The 17,138-nt window shown below is 42.6% G+C and overlaps 2 protein-coding genes across 3 annotated transcripts; both read left to right on the top strand.

Moving 5' to 3' along the window:
* The first annotated feature begins 7,116 nt into the window (after positions 1-7,116).
* On the top strand, positions 7,117-11,047 carry LOC146268318 (voltage-gated potassium channel regulatory subunit KCNG3-like). 2 transcript variants are annotated; one of them, XM_084710263.1, is made up of 2 exons: positions 7,117-7,801; positions 10,402-11,047. In XM_084710263.1, the coding sequence occupies exons 1-2, from the start codon at positions 7,182-7,184 to the stop codon at positions 11,045-11,047; spliced, it is 1,266 nt and encodes a 421-aa protein (XP_084566389.1). In that variant the 5' UTR covers positions 7,117-7,181. The 2 variants fall into 2 exon arrangements, with proteins under 2 accessions (XP_084566389.1, XP_084566388.1); XM_084710262.1 differs by having other exon boundaries at positions 7,117-7,831.
* Positions 11,048-14,576: 3,529 nt separating this feature from the next.
* On the top strand, positions 14,577-16,270 carry LOC146268317 (cytochrome c oxidase subunit 7A2-like, mitochondrial). Its single transcript, XM_084709590.1, has 3 exons — positions 14,577-14,749; positions 15,207-15,341; positions 15,467-16,270. The coding sequence occupies exons 1-3, from the start codon at positions 14,681-14,683 to the stop codon at positions 15,605-15,607; spliced, it is 345 nt and encodes a 114-aa protein (XP_084565716.1). The 5' UTR covers positions 14,577-14,680; the 3' UTR covers positions 15,608-16,270.
* The last annotated feature ends 868 nt before the right edge of the window (positions 16,271-17,138 follow it).

Below are 17,138 nucleotides of genomic sequence, written 5' to 3'. Positions count from 1 at the left end.
TATCAAATGTTCTTTGTGACCAGCCTAAAACGTATTTAACAATACCTAAGGAACAACAAGTATGACAATTAAGTTGATAACCCTATCAATAGTGTATTTTGCTCAATTGTATTCTGTAATACTGAGATCTTATTGTTGCACTGTAGTTGAGGCATTATTATTGTATTCTTACTGTTAGAACTATGCACTTCTGATCCTTGATTTTCTGCTGTTGTTTTAAAATGCGCTATTTATACATGGCTTTGGATAAAAGCATCTGCTACACGAATCCAATGTAAATGTATCACGCTAAGGAGGTGTGTCAAACGCATTCACATGCTCTTTCCTCTGCCCTAGGACCTCCTGGAGTTGCCAGTCTGGCACGCCACGTGGCACTGCCTGAGGTAACATGGCCAGCGCCGCCACCAACTGTTCGGTCCCAGAGTGTCTAAATGACTCACACTGTAGTTTGACTGTAAGTAAGTAAGTAAGACTTTATTCATATAGCACTGTTCATACAAGAATTGCAGTTTAAAGTGCTTTACATAAAAATCAACAAAAACAATAATACCAGTGTTGATCCAACTGGTCCCACAGGGACACAAAGACCAAGCTCGAGTGCTTAAGAAGTGTTATTGTCTGATTTTCTCCCTCCGTCGTAATGACATTAAAAGTAAGTTAGCATTTACTGTCCGAGCAGTCTCCCTAACATGTCATATGGATCAGGAGGCTCTGCACATGCTCAGTCAGGAAGAGAGGTCACTTAAAGTCTATAGGTCACTTCCCGGTCATCACACAACTTCAATCAATAACCAGATCTAACCAGATAAAGGTCTTATGTACAGGCCCTGAATCAGAAAAGATGACATTCACCAGCCTTGCACACCAATCATTTCAGACGCAACGCTCGCGTAAAATGAAAAATCTGAAAAGGCCTCCTACAAAGTCTTCTTAGACGCCGCACGATTACGTTCAGCCGCAAAATGCAGAAAGAGGGCAGAGAAAGAGGGCAGTGGGCAGAGGAGAGGAGGAAGACAAAGAGACCATGGACCAGGTGCCGGTCACTGCTCGTCAGACAAGGTAGAGCTTCTGCAGTCCCTTTGTTACTCCTGGAAGAGACACCTTATCATCTCATTCCAAGAATTGTGCGGCCCACTCACTCCTTTTCTCTCCTCTCTCCTGTGTTGTCTGTCTGCCTCGGTCTCTCGTTCTCTCTCAATCATTGGGTCTGCGCTAAGTAGTCGGTTGTGTTGGACAAGGCTGACAGGGTACCTGGCTCACACAGTTCCTTCACTCTAGACAGCCTGGGAGACATTTAGACTAGTAACACAATTAGCTAGTGCAAGTTATTTGTTATTCGACTTTTGAGAAAAAGGGAAAAAGAGAGAGAAGGCAGGAGAGAGAAATGTGGAGATGGCGTGAGAGTGTCTGTGATACGAACTGCTGTCCAATGTGACAGTTATGTTTAAGTGTTTCATCAGAGAACACTGAGGTCTTATAGAACAAACCACATGGTTGAGACAGGGCAGAAAGGAGAACTGTTTAGAACATGTCTCAAAGGCTACCGTTTCCTGTCAATTCCATTCAGTTTGAGCCAGAAGAGTGGTCAGTACGGGCAGATAAGTCGGGGGAGTCAATGGTCGTGGTGAGGTACATGTTGGTCCATGCATCACTTCTTTACCCTGCTTCATGCTTGACTGTCCCCTGTCTAGTGTTTGCTAAAGTGATGCCCCAGCTACGGTGGCCCTGAAGTGCAGTACCCAGCACCTGTAAATCCAAACACATCATTAAAGCTAGAGGGACAAATCAGCCATGCATCACTCTAACATCTCAACCCCAAACCACCACACATACACACACACACGCCTAGCTTTGCAACCAAAATATCTACTTCTTCATTTATTCCCGTACGTCAATGCCCTGTGCATGTGGCAACCCTCCATGAGTTTCTATTGTCGAAACATGTTTTCCACTCACTGGAACTCGATCTGTGCATCAGAGAAACCCCTTTCAAAGAGACTGAGATATGAGAGTGAGAAACCCACTCACACAACCAATTATATCTGGGCCGCAAGCACCAATCCTACAAGGAGTCCGACTTTTAGAGACTGGTAAACCAACGAGGATGAGTGAATAATAACTACAACATAGAGGATTTTATTAGGAACTCCAGTCAACTCCCTCTGGTTAAGGGTATGACTGAAAGGCAGTATTTATGAGTTGACTAAAAGATGACAAAAATGTACAAATTACTAATGATACTAAGGGCATAAGGGAGATACAGTGGAGAGGGAGTTTTATATGGAGGACTAAATGTGCCCAAATTAAATACATAAATAAATACTTAAATAAATGAATACTTAAATAAATAAATACTTAAGTAAATAAATAGACATCTCTTTAGTGATGTTATTGTTGACATGTGGCCTGTTCACAGTCACGTTTATTGAAGCAAGCGCATGATCAGGTAGAGGGTCAGAGAAGTGTGTGCGTCTTGGTTGTGCCAGGCTGCCAGCACCATTCAACAGCTCAATATCAGGCATAAACCATTACAGGTTACGTTTTAGGGCCATTTAAACATGTTCAGGAAAATACAATGTTTTATAAAGCCTAAAACACTGCAGTCCAATAAGGACAGCTCTGTGCAAATGGTTATGTCCCGCCTCTTTTCAAAGGAAAAGAAATGCACATTTCAGGCTGGCAGCCTGGCACAACCAAGACGCACACACTTCTCTGACCCTCTACCTGATCATGCGCTTGCTTCAATAAATGTGACTGTGAACAGGCCACATGTTACATGCAGGCCACATGTTACATGCAGGCCACATGTTACATGCAGGCCACATGCAGGCCAACAATAACATCACTTAAGAGATGTCTATTTATTTAATTATTTGAGTATTTATTTATTTAAGTATGTTTTTTTTTTTTTTTAAGTATTTATTTGTTTATGTATTTAATTTTGGCACATTTAGTCCTCCATAGTTTTAGAGGGCAACAGACGGTTAAACCACGTGTTGGGTGAGTTGGGGCATCCTCGACTTCCTCTTTCTGTTAAGATTTATCTTATCTTATGCTCTCTTGTATATATATATACAGTATATATATATATTATTTTTTTATCTTCTCTTCCTCATTCTTTTTATCTTCAGATGTTTATCTTCCTCTCTCCCTCTCTCTCCCTCTCTCTCTCCCTGCTGCCCTCTTGGCTCCACATCAATCCGTCTTCCGCCACCTACGTCGGTCCCACTGACCGTCTCAATCCAACAGCCCGATCCTTCATCCGTTAATGCACCTCTAATCGGCCAAGGCTCTGCAGTGAAGCACAGTCTAAGCCATCTAATGACAGTCCCCACATTCATAAGGCAGCATTAGGGCATGCTGGTTTAGTGGAGTTAGGGGCAGGGTAGAGGATCTCCCTGCAGCTCTGTGGAACTATGGGAACTGATACTACCCCCCCCCCCCCCCCAACACCAAAGGAGGCAGATGGAGAATGAAAGAGAATCTGCCATTGGCACTTGAAAGGATAGAAATGAGGATGAAATATGTGTGTGTGTGTTTGTGTGTGAGTTAGGGAGCACAATCAAAGAGTAGGGGACCAAGGGAATGAATCTGAGTGGGGGTGGGGCTGGCTACTGAGAGGATGGACTTGGGTGCAGATGTGGCGTTCACCTTTGAGCTTATCTCAGGTCAGCACCCCCAGCCTTGAATTATATGGGTGGTGGGGGGGGGGGGGTCATTGCCTGAAATAAGTCAGCCCTATGAAAGAGTGACTTGCCCTTGATTCAAAAGCCATTTGTGAGGATTGGAGAGGCTGAACATATGTTTAGGTGTTTAGATGAAGACTCCAATCTCACACAAATCAAATTAATGTTGGGAGGGGGGCCTTGACAGACACCTACCAGGGGTTATCCTGAACAAGATCCTGATACTCACCCTGTCCCCCAAGCTCCCACCCCCTTTCTCTACTAGGTTGCCAGATCTGCCCTTATCAAAATCCCCCTAGTGTGGACTACGAAGCAAGTGGGTATTACTAAGATGTCAGTCATCGCTGTCACACGAGGGTGGAGGGGGTGAGGGGTAGGAGTCAGGCGAGCCAGCCGGCAGACTTGAGGATGTAATTAGAGTTGTGATGAGCCCTCATGGCTATCTGTATGAGACTAATTAGTGTTTGTGCCATTTGTCCGTTTCCACCGTGATTGCTGCTGCCTCTTAGCCAACCACAGGCCACTGTGTCACATGTTTCAGCAATGGCATGGACCACAGGCACAACAGTCTTGCATCTCAGCCTAAGAAAATATGTCTGTTAACCATGGTAACGGCACAAACAGCACATAGTTGTAGGGTAAACACACTGGGTACTGTTGAAAACACACATCCACATTCAGCTCCTCCGACACACACAAAACAACCACAGGAATAGATTGACGTAAAAAAATGGAGAAGACACATTTACACAAGGCATGTCGGTTTTGATGATGAAATCCACCAAGAAGCAGAACAAAAAGACATTACAGCTCTTATCAATCAAGAAAATTACATTTTGCCTGAGAAAATGTCATAGGTAGTATCCTTTCTTTATGAATCTTGAAGAAGAATTATATTTACAACAATGAAAAGACAACACAGGGATTCATAATTGATGCCTGGAATGTGAATGGATTTGTTAAGAACTTGAACGGTTTGATTGTTAAAACCATATTGATTTTGCAAAGGAACTACATAGAAAATAATCAATGAGTGTTCTAAAACGTTGTTGCCGGTTAATTATTTACCTTATTGTCACTAGGCACAATATAATTACTTGGAATAAGAAATGCAAAATGGCAACATTCACAGAGACCTTTTGGGTGTTTTTTTTTAATTCATTCATCCATCTCGAAATGCAGTATCTTTTTAATCCAATAAGATCTTCTACGCCCTTTTCACTTCCCTTTAAAAGTAAGGTTTAAGAAAAGCAAGACCCAACCAATGAGTGTTGCATTCATTTTATAGACGTGAATGCGTCATGAAGAGCCCACTGGCCTTGACTTCTGCAGAATTGCCCCTACTTGTCATGGTCTGTGAATGGCTGCATTGAATTTGTTGGAACTGCCGGATGCTCTGAAGAAGGGTGGGCCCTGAGGAGTCAGAGTGAAATAAGCATGTCAGGGCTGGCAGTAGTCAATAGAGAGGTGAAGCCATTATTGGAGGAGGGCAGGAGCCATGGTTTCATGTCAGTTTTCATTGGTTTACTGCTTATTCACACACATCCAAACTGTCTCTTTCACTCATTCACTCATACACTCACTCACTCACTCACTCACTCACTCACTCACTCACTCACTCACTCACACACACATTAGTGGTCTTGTTTAAATGTTCTTGTGTGGACCAGCAGCCCCCTCAAGAATAACAAAACAAGGAAAATGTTTTAAAAGTTTAGAAGGTTTAGGGTTACAAAGAGAGATGGGGTTTGAGTTACATTCATGAGGGTTCGGAGTTAAGGCTAGTTACGTAATGGTTAGGATTGGATTAACATTAGCCTGGCTGCCAACCAACTTCTCCCCGCCCCCCAAAAAATTTGGTCGGAAAATTGGGTCTAGAGGGTCTTGTATTGGGAACAACAACATAAAACCAGGATCTGGGCGGACCAATGAAATTGCCAGGGCGGGCTTTTTACAATGATGGAAAGATGATCAACAGTATTGTAATCAACAACGTCACGAAAGAGCCCTTGGGTTGAATTTGTTTTCAACAAACAACATATTACGTTGCTCTGATTGGTTGTAGGTCTATCCAATTGAGCGAAGAGGCATTTGTTTTAAGAGTTCGGTTGAAACATAAGATATTCTATGTCTAATATCCTTCAGCAATGTTTGAACCAACGTACTTGTTTATTTAGCAATATCAGCACTTTAATAAATCCTTATTGGCCCAAGGCTTATGATAATATTTTATTAATCATCCCACAGCTTGATCAATATTCAAAGTGTGAGTCATTCATTAGATTCTTTATGCATCCATATAGACTGTTCTCTGAGAGTGGAACATGGGCGTGTGTGCAGGTGGTGTGAGAGTCATACCAGTGAGGTCAGTAAAGGCAGCCTGTCACCTGCTTAGTAGAGCCTTCACTGGTCCTACTCATCCAGCTGCCTGACAGTCGCCACCCCGAGGACAAACATCATACGGGTCCAGAATGTGCAGATGGTTCTGGCATGGCCAGATGTCCTACTGGAGGTAGAGGAAACAGAATCGGAATTTGACAGGCCCGTAGAGGCGGGTACTGTGTCTGAGTTATGGGTTGTGAGTACCAATAATGCAGCTCTTGCATCCCTCATCTGCTCTGATTACCTATAGCCCTTGGGCTGATTGAATGCTGCCTCAAAGGCTCCCTCTAGTTGTGAGGTGAGGGAACACAGAGAGCCCACATCTGCTAAACCTGAAAAGTAAGTCAGCAATATGAAAGCTGCCCCTCAAACACTGTAGCAGGTCTTTAGGATGCAATTAAAATTGTGAATGGATGGTTACATTATAATAAAAATGATTGATTGTGAGATTAACTGTTTGTGTTGAAAAGAGAGTACAATGTATGCTTTGAAGTCTAAGATTAAAGAGGATGGTAGTCAATAATACAATACTTTCTACTGTATTCCTGGTCTAGAGAACGAAATTAAGGCTTATCAATTATAACAAGATTTATAAGTTATCATCACGCAATAATGTTGACTTGAACTAAGATGGACGGAGAGAGGAAGATGGAAAAAGAGAGATGGAAAGAAAGAGAGAGAGAGAGAGAGAGAGAGAGAGAGAGAGAGAGAGAGAGAGAGAGAGAGAGAGAGAGAGAGAGAGAGAGAGAGAGAGAGAGAGAGAGATGTGTGTGACATCATTGCTGGGATTTGCTGGGGAAGACTTGTTAGCTTGGAGAACTGCGCTCGCAGGCTTCATTGCGATGTCGCGCACAGGGTGCGCGCTTTGTCAATAGACTTCAATAGGGCACCTCGGTCGGCCAGAACTATTAGAGGGGACAATGACAAAACTACAACTGTCAGTGTCCATTCACGTTGGCCATCTGTTGATACGCCAAAGTGGACTTCAAGAGGGATAACGTAAAGCCTAATGTTTGTAAACTGTTTCTAAGGAGCGAGAACCGTCTCATTCCGCTCCATCTCAGACGCAGAGCGCCTTTTCTCGGTACAGTAACACCTACAAACAGCTGGAAGATGAAGTTTGGAAAAAGCATTTGTATCCTCAATGTGGGAGGTACAAAATACGCGTTCTCTAAAGACGTGATCAAGGATTTCCCTCTGAGTAGAGTGAGTCGCTTGCACAAATGTGCGTCGGAGAAAGAAGTATTGGAAGTGTGCGACGACTATGACCGGGAGAGAAATGAGTTTTTCTTCGATAGGCACTCCGAGGCTTTTGGTTTTATTATGTTGTACGTGAAGTACGGCAAACTTAGATTCGTACCACAGATGTGCGAGTTGTCATTCTACAATGAAATGATTTACTGGGGACTGGAGAGCTCTGACCTGGAGTTCTGTTGTCAGCGAAGGTTAGATGATCGGATGTCTGACACGTATACGCATTTTTCTGAGGAAGACACCATAAAACACGAGGGAGGGTTAAGGGGAGATTGTTTGGAGAACCGCGAGGGCACTGACGGTGAGCAGTCAAAGTGGCTTGAAAGAATGCGAAGGACTTTTGAGGAGCCAACTTCTTCGGTAGCAGCACAAATTTTGGCCTCGGTGTCCGTCATATTTGTCATAGTGTCCATGGTGATGCTTTGTGCAAGTACTTTACCAGACTGGAAATCCGCTGAAAGCAGCGTGGAGGAGCAAAGGTACACAGACTCATTAGAGCATCCATCCGGGTATCTATGTCCTACATTACTTTCTTCTTATTTCTTCCTATTTTATGTAATAAATGTTGGTGGCCTAAGTGCGATGATGCTGGGCCGGTTGACAACCATAGCATATTCTATGTATTTCCTCCTCTATCCCCCTTTTTCAAATGACAGGGACAATGTTGGGCATGTCAACTATTCATCTCATTTATTAGTGTCCATAACGCTCCCCAAAACGTCACCTCGGCTGCTGGATGATGTTTTCCTACGCATCTTAATTAGGAAAACTATAGTCAATGTTTTAATTGTTTAGGATTCAATAGCTATTTGTAAGTACGTGCTTACAACGCACAAAATAATGTACTGTCAAAACGCAAAGTAATGAATGATTTTCCGTTGTGCAACTGTAATGTTTTGTCTACTGTTGTTTGTATTTTATCTTTCAGCACTAAAGCTCCATGTAGCTTTAAACGCCGAGGAGCAGCCAAAGTAGGACAGAATTGTGGCAGTCAGACAATTAAGATTCACACAAATACATGTATATAGTCATGTCATTGATTTGTATAATGTTTTCGATTTAAAACAATACTTTGGTTTTATCTTCTGAGTGACTGGTGATCTAAAATATGCCAATTCTTACTGTCAAAAAGGCGTAGGGCTTGGTCGCTCTCCACGGTGCTGAACTAGAGCTGCGATTGCGATTGTCAGAAAGAAACAACTTGTATGTTGATCATGTCAGATATCATTGTACGTTACACGTTTAAATGATTACTTCATTTTGTCATACACTATTCCATTTGAAATTGACATTTTATAAATGTTCTGGGTTGGGGGCAGGGGACTTTACTAACCCAAATCAACTACCGTTTGTATGGGCCAATACTTGTCCATTCGTCTAAAGATATGTTTCCCATCCCTCTTGTCTGGCATTAATCTGCTCTTTAATCTGTGTGTCTGTCTGTCTTGTATCCATGACTGCCACGCGGACCCCTCTCAAGGTATTGGTACCTGAAGGGCACCCAAGAGCATGTGTGTGTGTATGTGTGTGTGAAGGAGAGATAAAAGGAACAAGAGGTACATTTGGGGATTAGCACAGTGTGTGAGTGTGCATGTGTGTGTGTTCAGGTAAACTCCGAAGGTGTTTCAGGTAGGTTATAGTTCTATAGATATTATTGATGCAAGGGTTGTTCCTTAATGATGGACTTTCCATGTGAAAATAAGTTTCACAAAATGTACCAAATGCCAGTGTCTTTCATTTTTATTTTCTGGTTTTCACAAGGGTGTAATAAAACCTTACTGAAATCCACATTATTATCACTTAGATGGCAATAGTGTGTTACAGTCTTTGGCGATGTTTTTCACAATTATGAAAATGTATACCTCCAAACTTATAAAACTTCCAGCACATTCCAGTCACGAGTCATTAGATGAACATAATTGATGATATAGAAATCCCATGCATGTATTTTTATTCAGAACAAAATACAATCATTTGTATGTACTAAACCTATAACACTGCTGTAAAGATGATCAACATGACTCAGTATGTTTTGTATTTCTATCATTTTTAAAGAAATATATACATATATGTATTCTAAATTTTTTGAAAGTGATTATGAAGAATGTGCTTATCTGAGAATTGTACCTGGCATTTGAATGGCTCACTAGAATCTCTTCACTCACTTTCTGTTGGGATCCTTCACGTTAGCCTGACCTAAAACCAAAAGCCTTGCTTGAGACTAGGTCTCAGCCAAATCAGTCTGTTCTTTAACATGTCAGACATAACATAAAAAACAAGTTCCATTGTCAGTATTGTCTCTATAAATCATAACCTTTCTCTCAGACACCTGGATCACAGAGTTGCTAGTCTTTCTCAACCTGAAGGCCTAGCAATGCACACGCTCAGGCTTTGCAGCGTTTATCATTATAATAGTATGTATACTTCCCCATCATCAATCTGGCAAAGAAAACAATGTAAAGCAATGTGTGCTGGCAGGGTGTCTCTGAATCTTAAAGGGTTGATCCGTGTAAATAACCCTACTCTGACCAGGACTCAGACCATGGTTTCTCACGAGACAGCAAACTGATTATTTTCTATTCTGCATACGTTCTGTTGTTGTGCTACAATACCAAAGCTCACCAGCAGTTTAAGAGGGAAGCTCAATGAAAGATTTGTTTAAACTTAAAGCTTCTTATGGATCAATCAATCAAGGTCTCACCACTGTAATCAAGTTGTCCGGGTGAATGACAGCTTCTCACCCAACAGAACTTTCCTCTTCCACTGCTTCACAACAGTTGACGCATATAGTTGATGTTTGAGTCTCTAAGTCAGGGCTGTCCAACCCTGCTCTTGAAGATTTACCCTCCTAGGTTTTCACTCCAACCCCTGATGTGACAAACATGACTGATCTTGCCGACCAGCTAATTATTATAACCAAGTTTTCTGGATTTGTGTTGGAAAATAAATGTATAGGATGAAAGCTCTACAGGGTCAGGGTTGGGCAGCGGAACTTCCATATATAGCAGTCCTGCTCTAGTGGAACCCCAGTCTATCACTGTAGCTGGTGGTAACTCTACTTGGTCTCTCCCTTCTGCAGGATCATCGAGGCCGTGTGTATTGGCTGGTTCACCGCAGAGTGCATTGTCCGTTTCATGGTGTCACGGGACAAGTGTGAGTTTGTGCGGCGGCCCCTGAACATCATCGACCTCCTTGCCATCACGCCCTACTACATCTCCGTTACTATGACGGGCCTGACAGGCGAGAACTCGCAGCTGCAGCGGGCCGGCGTGACGTTACGCGTTTTGCGCATGATGCGCATCTTCTGGGTCATCAAGCTGGCGCGCCACTTCCTGGGCCTTCAGACGCTGGGCTTGACGCTGCGGCGCTGCTACCGTGAGATGGTGATGCTCCTGGTGTTCATCGCCGTGGCCATGGCCATCTTCAGTGCTCTGGCCCAGCTGCTGGAGCACGGCCTGGACCTGGAGTCGGGCAACGAGGACTACGCCAGCATCCCGGCAGCCTGCTGGTGGGTTATTATCTCCATGACTACCGTGGGATATGGAGACATGTACCCCATCACTGTGCCCGGGCGCGTGCTGGGTGGCCTGTGCGTGGTAAGCGGCATCGTGCTGCTGGCACTGCCCATCACCTTCATCTACCATAGCTTCGTCCAGTGCTACAATGAGCTGAAGTTCCGCTCCGCTCGCTGCACCAGGAGCCTCTCTGCAGAGTTCCTCAACTGAAGTTTCAGGGCCGTTGACCATCTGCCCAATCATACGCAACCCAGCTGGATCCATCCGTCCCTTGAGACATCCATTGGAAATGTGGCCTCCTTTACCATCTTAGACTCCTACTCTTGTTATTCATGTGCACATATAAGGTGGATTTTGTAAGAATATATATGATGTGATGTTTCACTCAGTACAATCTCCTCAGTCGCCTTCAACACTGACTCAAGGTACAGGGTTTACAGAAGCTAATGGCAGCTGGGATAGCTTCCAGGGCTGCAATGATGACAACGATGCAGAGTGAAGATATCCGTAAGAGGGTGTGACTGTGGTGTCACTGTGGGAGGTCAGTTGGTGTGACATCAGACAGAGGCCTTCAATACTGTGGATTATATCCATCTGTGCCAGCCTCACCACCTGGCATTTCAATTTATTTTTCACATGGTGATGTGCCACTGAAAAATAGGCTTTGGGTTCGACTGTCCTTTATAATCCCACACGTCTGGCAACCTGGTGGCGTGTGAATGTTAGACTGCTCTGCGGCTTCCGAGGTCTCTGCTCTATCCTAGCTACCTTGTTTTTTATTGTTCACATGGACCATTGAAGAAAAGACCGTAAAGTACAACGAACCAAAGCATTTCAATGCACTATACACTGTAGTTACCCTTTAATCTCATTCTTCTGTTCCATATGTTCAAGCTTTGATGGGTGTGAGTCCATCATTTCTGTCTGATATCTCCAGTCCAAATGCTTTGAATTTGAATGAGCCCATTAACGACTCAAACATGGTCAAAATGTCTAAATATATTTCCCATTCGACCTGCATATTAAACGCAGGGTGCCTTTGAAAGGTAATGTTCCAGGCAGAGTGGGGGTGGGAGAGACTGTGGATGAGAGGAGGAGAGAGCTGTGTGGGTCTGTCAGCTGTATAGGCATGTCTGTAATGTGGAACACCTCGCCAGAGAGCGAGAGCGTGTCATGGAGAGGCGGGTGGTTTGGCTAACACCACGCAGCGCTGCTAGAGGCCTTGTCTCTCCGACCACAACCTCCGGAGCGCTACGGGTCTTCTGACTGGGGGAGTGGAACCGCACTGGCTTGTGCTGCAACCTTATTGAACCCCTCTGTCTGCCGTAGCTGAAACATGAGGGTCAGACAGGTACAGAACAAAGCACAGCCGTTGCCACGGTACAAGTACTCCTCGCAATGTTGTTGTCTGAGCCACCCGCTCCTCCTTGGTACACTGTCGACACCACTTTTGGGTGGCTGGTGTGACGCATTCAGCCTCCTCGACTCTCCTCTCACTGCCAGTAGGTATTTGGGCGCATCTGAAACAGCTTCTGTGCCCACTTTATTTTCCATGGTGTTCCCGTCTCCTCACATTAGTCCGCTCTGGGGTGAAATCTCTCTTATCTCCAACAAGCCACTGTTTCTCTCCCTCAGACATTCAGCAAACAGTTATTCAGCTCACATCCTGCATCCGTGAGGTTACACATGTATTAAAACAGTCTGTTGACTTCATATCCAGAACTGTTTTACTATTAACTATTTTGAAGCAAATTAATTTACAATCAGTTTTGAAGTACACTGGATATGGGCAGAAGAAAGTCAGTCCATCATTGCCAAAGGGCATGAATATTTTAATCCCCTGATTCTGAATATTATTTCATCTCTAAGATATATTCCAGTAATGATTTATTCCACAAAGAAACTATTTCCAAGTGGGTCTCTTCCACTAGGCATTGTGAAATGATGGACAAATATGATCTGGTATGGATATTGGTTTACGTTGACACAGATTTGCAGGTCTTGTGATTTTTTCCTCAGGAGAAGGGTATTTTTTTCATTGGCTCCACAGTCCCATCTGCTTTTTCTGATCTCCACACTCCAAACACTCAAAGCATTCCAAATGGGGCTTTAACTCTATTAAATATGAATGAGATTGATTGAGCTCATTACTTCGTGACCTACCACTCTGTGTAATTAGCTTGAGTGAGGAAAAAAACGACAAAATGTAAATCAGGTTTTGTATAAAATGTATACCTTTGTTACACAACATGATGCAGTGAAAACAGCACAGTTGGAGGAATTTTGCATGTCCTGAGGATGGATTTGGTTAATTTCCAATGGAAATGGAAAACAGATTAAGATCTTGTCACCTCAACATTCCCTCCACTCTTTACCACTGGACCACAAAAGTGTGAAATTTCACCACACTTTTTTTTTTAAGAGCAACATCAAATATTTTAAATGTACCCAAACATGGGCCTCCATTGATTGTTGTGTACAAACTAGATTAAGTGCACTATATACCTGAAGTAAACCAATTTAGTATTCATTTTCACCCCTGAGCATGGGGGGAAACTGTTGCAACACATAATGTGTCTTAGCTGTGGAAAGTACTTCCTCTCACCTTCTCTCTCCAATTCTCACTCACACATGTAACCCCTTGTTTAGTTCTACGCATCAATAATGAGTCATGATGTCATATGAAACAGCAATTGGTTGAGAAATAGCAAACAAGACAGTCTAGTTTCCAGATCTGAGTCTTCTGTCCCTACATTTCATCTGTGCAAGCTCCCTGGTTCCCTATCCATTTTAACATCAGAAAGGTGATGTGATAGTTATAGTATGCCTTTTCTGCAGTTTGTTGGGCTTGGGTAAGACCTTGGACCTTACACCTCTGGATGTTTGAGCTGCATGCACAAACACCATTGGTATCTCTCTCTCTCTCTCAGCATATGTGCAGCTTTCTGCCAACACACATATACAAGCACGCACACACACACACACACATTATTAGGGTTTCGGAAGGTAACGCAGTGTTAAGGTCCAGAATAAGGCTCCTTATTGTAAGTAAACAAGAGAAAAAAATTCAACCTGTCTATCAAACAGCTCAGGTTTAATAAAAAAGATGAGAACAAAAGGTCACCAATAATGAAAAATCCACCTACAGGCTCTCACACTGCAAAACTAAACATTCAATCACATTTTTCAAATAGCCTACATGATGTTGTCTAAACAATAACTGTAGTAGGCCTTGTTCACAAATTAAAATGACAAATTATGACGTTGCCTAACATTCTAAAAGTCGTACATCTGATGGGTTGACTTTGTATCTCTCTGACTTTAAAGCCGACTGCCATTCGGTCCGTCTTCTTAAATTCACACTGAAATACCCTTTACTGCTGCTTGAATGTAACAGTGCAACATTGATCTTTTTAAGAAATAACTGTGTAATGCAGAAATATGTCTGTCCAAATCGTTTATAGTTGTTTTTTTTAAGAAACTGGCTATTTTGTATAGATCCTATGTTTTCTGATAGAACTGTTAATATGGTTGTAATAAATATAAAGTCTAATCCCAATTTCCTTGTTTTAATTCCTGGTATCTGTTGAAATTATACTACATGAAAAACAGTGAATCTAGAAATTCCTACAATAAACCTGCCTTATTTTAAATATCTATTGATCCATTTTTCAAGTAAGGCATATACAAAACACCTAATGTGCTTATTGGGGTCCTTAAAAATCAGTCACGTTCATCGCAAGCTAGCTAGATTTGCAAGCAGAACGAGAGCACCGGAAGCTACGAGCAACCTTTCGTACTATTGAATATTTTGTTCACCAAAGTACTATCTTTCTATATATAATGTACTACAAGATAAGCGGTGTAACACAAAAATTAGTCGGAGCGGCACCGACAGCATATGCCCCTCAGGTGAGAAAATATTTTTTTTTACCGGGGGAAGTACAATACGGAGTGACCTTCAGTCTTCACTCGTGGTTGTAGTTGTAATGTAGCTAGTATTACGTTAGCTAACCAGCCAGGCTAACACTAGCACATAAGCTAACTAGCAAGTAGTACCAGTAATACCACCACCGAGATAAAGGCCAAGGTGTCTCTAAACGAATATCGCGTAAACAGCTACTGGTATCAGTAGCTTTAGTATCAGTAGAAGTTATATGTAGAACTAACTATACAGTAGCTATAACGTTTGCTAGCAGCTAGGTAACCTAGATAGCTTAGCACAACTGTTGTATTGGGGAGCTATGAACGGGTTGACAGACTATTGCCACAGTATTTACCACCTATTTACTTGGTGACATCTAGCTAGCTGATGTTGAACGTCGTGTGAATTTCGTATTAAATAGGGAACTTTTTTACTATGTTTTAGGGGCTTAAGCTGACGGTGCCCACGGAAGCCCCACCACTCATATTTGCCACCCCAACCAAAGTGGTGTCAGAGGCAGCCTCCACAGTAGAGTACATGGGAAACAACAAAGTCCCAGACATGCAGAAACTCTTCCAGGTACTTGTAACGTCAGTTACTAACACATCAGGATTGCTGTGTGTATTCGTTAAATAATTACCAGAATTAATTCTGTGCCCATTAACCAATATTAAGCATTATTTTGTTCCACTTCCACATTGTAGAGGTCTGATGGTATCCCAGTCCACCTGAAAAGGGGCTTAATGGACAAGATGCTGTATAGGACCACCATGGGCCTGACCATTGGGGGTACTTTGTACTGCTTGATGGCCCTCTACATCGCTGCCCAGCCTGCCAACAAGTGAACTTGGGCCCACCAACTTGGGCTTCCCCTTTCCTCATCATAAGATCAACAGGGTTCAGCTTAACTGATATTAGGAGCTATGACATGGACAGTGATGATTACGCTCACACATTTGACAAAAGGAATCATCTTGTAAGGATCCTCAAACCCTCCTAAAAAAATGTGTTTCTTATTTATCACAGAGGTGAATGTATGCATTTGGTTACGTAAATGTATGATTAATCTTTTGGTTATTTTTTTTAATCTGGCCCTCATCTTACTAGATTCCTGTGGGGTTGTTTGCACAGGCTTATCAACAATAATGTCATACTTCAGTCACAAACGTCATCATCTTGCAGTTTATGTAAACTTCAGCCCTTCAATAACTGTCTGAAAATAGTAGACTGATCTGTGGACAAAATAAACAAGGCACTTCCAAGACTAATGATGGAAAGAACACTAAAGTTTGTGACGAATGGGTTATCATAGTTCTCTGTAACATTGCCCTATGTTAAATTAACAGCTTAACATCCCCAGTTGTTGGCCTGGAGGAGTCGTATATATGTATTCTACCAGTTGGTGATAAACTTCACTAACAGCCAGTGTTCTGTAAAAAGAAATTCTATAGTATGTATATGACAGGTTTCAAGTTTTTCCGTGAAAAATAAAGGGAATATTGTGACAAGTCTAGTGATTCTCTGAATAATTAGTTCTCCACATGACTATATACACTCTACATGAGTTTGAAACTGCCTTAAATTAATAACATGAATATGCCCTGTTTAAGTATGTCTGCCACAATATGCTTGCTGCATTACAAAACAGAAATAATAAAAATCATACAAAGTACAGCAGAAGATCAATAATAAGAAGTGCTTAGTTCTACAGTATTTCACTAGTCAAGAGTTAAGGAACGGTTAGTATTTACGAGACACATTGCAAAGTAACCACATCTCAGCTGCAAGGCACAGTGAACAATGCTTACTCAGTGAACAGTGCTTAGTCAAGAACAGAGGTCATTCCACAACTGGAGCATGGAAGGAGAATCACCGCATGATGGGGGTGCACCAACCTTTATTTGCACAGGGGTTACAAGACGACTTGATGTCGCAGAGCAATGCTCTTGAGCTGTTACATATGGCTGGGTAACTTCCTGAAGGTATGCAGGGGATGTCCTGTTGCCCATAGCAGATGCAAATGTGAGGGATGTGTGCCTGATCCTGGTGGCAACTGGAAGCCAGTTGAAAGATCTCAGCTCAGAGTGTGGTGTTTTGACCAAGGGTGTTACTCTCACTGACAGTGTACTACATTGAAAGATGTGTTAACCCAGCCTCTCACCACACAGTCATCATTCACTTGTCTCATCTCTTACTAACCTGCTGGTAACAGAGTGGACACCAATCCAAATCCAATCCCTCTGTCTCTGTGTGATTTTGCGGTTGAAGAAATGGCGGTCATAAATCTCATGTTTTTTGGAGAGACAAGGAGGTAGCATCACCGCCTCAGTCAGCGTGAGGGATAGAAGCCTGCTGGGTCATCAAACAACTAAAGCC

This window comes from Hypomesus nipponensis, chromosome 11 (genome assembly GCF_054491055.1).
Source record: "Hypomesus nipponensis isolate SF chromosome 11, ASM5449105v1, whole genome shotgun sequence".
Lineage (NCBI taxonomy): Eukaryota > Metazoa > Chordata > Actinopteri > Osmeriformes > Osmeridae > Hypomesus > Hypomesus nipponensis.
The sequence above is the reverse complement of the archived record's forward strand: the minus strand, read 5'-3'. Positions and strand labels throughout refer to the sequence as shown.

Coding starts and splice junctions, on each gene's coding strand:
- LOC146268318 (XM_084710262.1), top strand. CDS start 7,182: ATGAAGTTTGGAAAAAGCATTTGTATCCTCAATGTGGGAGGTACAAAA. Junction 7,832..10,401: donor TCATTAGAGCATCCATCCGG/GTATCTATGTCC, acceptor TCCCTTCTGCAG/GATCATCGAGGCCGTGTGTA.
- LOC146268317 (XM_084709590.1), top strand. CDS start 14,681: ATGTACTACAAGATAAGCGGTGTAACACAAAAATTAGTCGGAGCGGCA. Junction 14,750..15,206: donor CGACAGCATATGCCCCTCAG/GTGAGAAAATAT, acceptor ACTATGTTTTAG/GGGCTTAAGCTGACGGTGCC. Junction 15,342..15,466: donor ACATGCAGAAACTCTTCCAG/GTACTTGTAACG, acceptor TCCACATTGTAG/AGGTCTGATGGTATCCCAGT.